General features: G+C 39.7%; 1 protein-coding gene across 1 annotated transcript in view; it reads left to right on the top strand.

The window, feature by feature from the left end:
• Positions 1 to 255: 255 nt before the first annotated feature.
• kcp (kielin cysteine rich BMP regulator) overlaps positions 256 to 5,803 on the top strand; it is a 27,848-nt gene continuing 22,300 nt past the window's right edge. The window contains exons 1-5 of the mRNA XM_015044724.1: positions 256 to 670; positions 1,599 to 2,125; positions 2,887 to 2,959; positions 3,314 to 3,618; positions 3,700 to 3,874. Of these exons, the coding sequence (XP_014900210.1) occupies positions 559 to 670; positions 1,599 to 2,125; positions 2,887 to 2,959; positions 3,314 to 3,618; positions 3,700 to 3,874 (1,192 nt within the window). The 5' untranslated portion in view covers positions 256 to 558. The remainder of the gene's footprint in view (positions 671 to 1,598; positions 2,126 to 2,886; positions 2,960 to 3,313; positions 3,619 to 3,699; positions 3,875 to 5,803) is intronic.

A 5,803-nucleotide genomic window follows, 5' to 3' on the forward strand; every position in this document is an offset into this window, starting at 1 on the left:
GAACTGGGGTCTTATAGGAAATCAACACCACTGAATGGTACAGACTCAAGTTATTTTCCCCTCCTGCATAAAAAAAAAAAAAAAAAAAAAAAAAAAAAAAAAAAAATAGGCGAAAGCAAGAAAAAAAAAAACTAGGGAACAAAAAAAGTACTCAGAGACATCCCTGTTTGAGCACAGAGAAAATGACTTAGTGACCTCCCACAGATTAAGCACCTGAACATTTTTTACCTAAACGCCTACATTTTGACACCCCCATTCCTTCGTTTTATAAGAACACATGCAGAAAAAGTTGTTATCGTGCTTCAATTTACTGCAAATGGTGAAACAAAGGCCCCGAGGGGGATTCAGAGTGAGACTGCAGAAAAGTGACGCCCTGCCTGTATCCAGATGTTTTATGTTTCCCTCCGCGCGCTCTCTGGAGAGCTCTGACCGCCGCGGAGGAGCGCTGAGAAGTGCCAGCTTGCACTTTGTGGCATCCGATCGGGCTAAAAGGACAATGAGCGCCAGACTCTTCATATGAACTGGTCGGGTTTTGATCCATGTTCTCGGTCCTGAAGAATGGAGAGCAGCAAACTGAGGACGGTGCTGCTGCTGCTGCTGCTCAACTTGCATTTGCTGTGGACGTTTGTGATGTCTTTGCGGGGACACTCTGCCCCGAACCGGGAAGATGGTGAGATTCTGCATGAGTCGCAATCAAATAGAGGAATTTTTAATATCTAAGTCAGTGTACGTGTGAAAGTTTAATATTAGGTGAACATTTAACGCAATTTAAAGCACGCGCTGAGGAAATAAGTAAAACTTTTGCAATCACATAAGAAGTATGTTATCTTTATAACGCTTGATTTAATTGACAGTGCTGCAAAGCAAATTCATCCAAAGAACGGATCACTGTCATTTATATTGAAATAAATCATAGATATATTTTGTAAAATGCATCAGGCGTTACATCCAAGTCATTACTTGCAATATAGATGTAAAGGTCAACTGAGTCAGTAATATTTTATAATAAGACACGCACTATTGAGATATATCATTATGTCCACTGCTGTATGTGACAGACTGCTGTCAGTGCACAGGTTCACATTTCTATCATTTTGGCTTAATTTGTTTCAATAATTCAATTCAAAAAGTGAAACTTATTTTCATAGATTGATTGCAAACAGATAGATGCATGCATGTAGGTATTTCTATAAATTTTACCAATTAGAATTTAGTCTATCATAAATTTAAATGGCCTTTTAACTGAGACCATTTTAAATAAATATTTCAACACCAAATTATATATTTGTTTCCCTCAAGGGATAGACTGCTGACAAGACAACTGTCAGAGCTTTGTAAAGTGCAAGACATGTTCATCTGCTTCCAACCCAAGTGTTCCTGCTTATTAAATAGGAACAGCTTTTGACAGTGGAAATGTTTTCTTACATGGTGTTTATGGTCCTCCAAGCGTACAGATCAGACTGATAGATGTCTATGAAGCAGACATGAGACTGTCATACTCATTGACATCCTGATCCAGAATCCACTGGGTCTTCATTCACATGCCCTGATGCTGTGTAGATTGATATTTTTTTCCTCTCTCCTTTCTCTCTTTGTAGCAATTGACCTTCTGTCAGCACTAAACCTATCTCAGCACAGAAGCGGTGTTTCCAGATTGCAGAGTCCAAACGGCTTGATGTATAAAATACGTCACAGAGCAGCTTACCTGATCCTCCCTCAGGAATACTCCGACTTCCTGCACTCCAACTTTCAGGGCAGCATCGGAGTGCATTTGGTTGGACGTCAGGCATCAGGATCCAGTGCTACCCTCTTTTCTCTCTCCTCAGCGACCTCGCCTGTACTCCAAATCATCTCCTCCACCATCAATAACTCTCTGCATTTGGACTACCAATCTGCTGGAGTATCACTCGCCAGATTTTATTTTCCAAAGAGAAATCCCGTCCGTGGCGGCGAATGGGTGCAGTTGGCCATGAGCCTGGAGCCGGACAGATTGGTATTTTACGCCGATTGCCAAGAACCTGTTATTATAGGAATAAAGAGCGAAAACAGGATCCGCTTGGACGTTTCGCGTGATGTTGTCATTGCTCTTGGGAGCACACCGGGGGAAAAAGACAGCAAATTTATTGTGAGTTTCATTCACATATAGCAGAGAACCTTTCAGTAATATATTCCCTTCAAATTTTGTCACATTTTTGTCCATCACATCCATTCACAGACCAACACGAAGTGAAGAGTATTACTTGGATTTAGGTCTGGACTTTGTCTAGACCATTGCATACATGGATGGACTTTGATATAAACAATGCTGTTCTAGCTTTGGCTTTATTTTTAGTGTTATTGTCTTGCTAGATGAACCTCCTCACAAATCTCGAGTTTTTGCATGGCTGTTTTCTTCTAGAAATTTCCTGCATGTCATGCTCCTTACATGCAGGTACCAATGCTCCTAGTCCTATGTCTATTACTTGGAGTTCATCTTAGTCCTAGACATAGGACTAGTTGTATTTCCTACCTGATGTAGAGAAACTCTCACAGCTTTCTTTCAACAATAGTTCCTTGTCGTCACACTTCATCAATTAAACACATTGTTTGGACTCATGACACAACGTGAAAAGTTTCAAGGTGTGCATGAATGATTTTCCATGCCTATAGGTTTAAAGGAAATAACAAAATATAACTGAATTAATTCTATGTTATTTTTACATTTTTAATTTTACTTTGTTGGCCTGTCTTCAGTGTTCCAGGAGTTCTGATATTGAGTGATTGAAGACACATGCTGCAAGCATAAATATTAAAGACGTCTTAAAACGTTAAAAAAAAAAAAAAAAAAAAAAACACAGGAAGAGGTTGTAAAATACAACATTTAAAATGGTTTCTGTGTCTATGCAGGGATATCTGAAGACAGCTGAATTATCACTGGAAGCATATGTAAGACGTCCATGGAGCTGTGACAACATTACAGGTGAAACATTTAAAAAGCCTGAATGTAAATCTGTTTCCTGACAGGATTTGGTACGTAGTTTGCCTTTGGCTGCTGTGGGATCCCCCTGATATTTTTTTATAGCATTTTTTCTCTCTCACTTTTTCAGCCTGTTTATTTGCTGTACTTGTATTGCCATACCAGCATTTTAACTAAAAAGTTCCACGGCCAGTCTGTTTGTTATTCCTGTGTGGGTCTTCATTTTGTGGTCTCCAGGATGTTTATTTAGGGTTCAGAGTTGTCCTACTGTTCATTTAAAATAAAAAAAAAAGTAGAAAAAAAAAAGTAATCCTTTGCTTTCCTTTTCTCCCACACATGGCCCATTTCCTCTTCAAGATGACCTGCCTCTGCCTCATTACAAAGACACACATGGTCCAAATTCCATAACTGACACCAGTCAAATGTTCCAGCATGATGGTTCACCCAGTAAACATCAAACGAACAACAGGCCGTGGGAGGAAATCGACCATTATCCCGGGGACGTCCAGGCAGACCAGCAGCAGAGGGCTGCAGCTCTGGGGCCTCCAGGATCTCCTCGTGGGGTAAAATCTGACTCTGAGGAGCAGAGAGTGGACAGGCTGGGGGTACTGGAGAACAGGCTGGAAGAGATGGCCCGTATGCTGGATATGGTCAAAGCTCAGGTGATCATTAGAGCCAAAAATAGTTTTACTTTTTCAAAAGTATTAAACCTAACACAATTTTCTTTTCTTGGTCTGTACCAGAACCAAGATCTACAAACCCGTGTAAACTACCTGGAGGGATGTGAGTGTGTGAGGCGGCGATGCGTATGGGAGGGACATGAAGTGGAGGAGGGCCGGCGCTGGCAGGCTGACCCCAACACTGTGTGTTTGTGTTCCTCTGGAAAGGTCACATGCCAAACAAGCAAAAGAGACGGAGGTAATTTAAATCTGTTCATCGCCTTATTTATCATTTCCAGCCAAGGATGCACATTGAAGTTTTTATTATAGTGGTCCAGATTAAAAACGCTGTTGAGTTTCAGAGGATTGGCTCTTTAAAGTAATTATAACGCTGTTAGAATTGAAACGCATGTTTTGTATTGACCTTTTAACACCAAACCAAGTTTCATTGCACCTATCCCCCCAAACCCAGGACACTTAAACACAAAAAACTCCCAAAGTTATCCAATTTCTTATGGCTCGGTGATTTATATACCTACATATAAGTATATGGCCCTGATTGTACTGGTTAGCACCCACACCAACACAGTATTTAAGCAAGTATTTCAGTCTGGATAGTTGATTTGGTTTAAAATCATATCAGGTCATCCTCTGGCTAAACAAATTGTTATGAGTCAATGCTTCATACATATATGATGTACTGGCCCACTTCAGTATGTTATAAAGGTTACTGTTAACAATTTTACAGTGTTAGAACAGTGTTCATCTGGGTTTAACTGGGGTGAAGCAGAACTGCTCAGAGCTACTCACCACTGTAGATCCATACTGGAAACATGTTATGCTTAAATCTGAATCTTACATAAGGAGTTTGAAAAAAAAAAAAAAAAAAAAAAAACCTTCAGATGACAGTTAAATCTAAAATGAGAAAATCTGAAAACAACAGAGCAACGTTCTTCAGCGATTAAATGGTTTAACTATTAGACCCAGACGAGTTGTCAGAATAATAAACTGCTGCTTTGTTGTAAAAATGTGCCTGAACTGGGCTTTTGTGAGCGCAGTGAAATTCTACACAAAATGTGAGAGACGGAAACACTGATAAGAGGTCAAATTTAATTGGTTTATGATAACAAAAAGATTATTTTGAGAGAGACTGATTGCACGGCGAAGATAAAACACTGCTGCATTGTCATCAAAATGTACAAGCACAGTGTAAATTATTCTTGAGTAAATTGTGCTAGCTGTTTAAATTGAACTTTTAACATTAAGAACAACTTAAAGCATCCTTTACGTGCTTCAAACACTATTTGAATATTCCATAATCGATATTCCTTCTTAGGATATGTATTAGAAAAACTTAAACCTTAAAAGTTAATGGACAGTTTATATAGATGATCCAGCATTGGATCCCTACACATTTACCGATGGTGCATATAAAATCTGATTTCAGCAGGAGTCCTGATGATGTTCGCTGTTCAGAATAAAAGTCTTTTTCTAGCTCTGCTGGTTATGTGGAGATTAGGATCTGGATGGGAGATTATCACTGCTCTATGGAGTTAAACAGACTGTATATCTCTATATCTCACCCTTAATCTTTTTCCTAAATGTCCTCCTCTTGGAGGTTAGAGGGGCCAGTGGCATCAAAATGATAGACAGCACAAACATACACACATGCACACATACTTTGATCTCACGCATGTTTTTGCCGAGGAAATGTCTTTTGGCTACTGCCGCAGTAGGCAGTCCCACCAGCCCATGCCTTACTCTGTGGTTCTTGCTCTCACATAAACAAACACATTGTTTCTGTCCTCTGGAGTGCTGCCATTAAAGTAATTAACTGCTGAAATCTCGTAGATGAGTGCAAATGACATTTGATGAGGGCTTTGATGTGCTGCGATATTTTTTTGTTGTTTTTACAAGATTTTCTCAGCGCCCTTATTAGAGCGATGGTCTTCTCTTTTTATAAGGAAACCTCTAGAAATGTCTTCTTGGGCCCGTCTCACCTCTAGCAACTTTATGGTCCTAATAGAGCTTTACAACCTGTCTCTGGTATGCTTGAACATAAGGAGAACAAAATCTGTGGAGGCAGATGAGGACAAAGTGCTAGGTGGCTATATTATTTTACCCAGTTGTGCAGTTATACTCTTTACCTTTGCATAATCGAACAGCTGGAATTTTCAGATGGACCCTC

The sequence above is a fragment of the Poecilia latipinna genome, unplaced genomic scaffold (genome assembly GCF_001443285.1).
Source record: "Poecilia latipinna isolate Pla-1442-1.1 unplaced genomic scaffold, P_latipinna-1.0 Scaffold689, whole genome shotgun sequence".
NCBI lineage: Eukaryota > Metazoa > Chordata > Actinopteri > Cyprinodontiformes > Poeciliidae > Poecilia > Poecilia latipinna.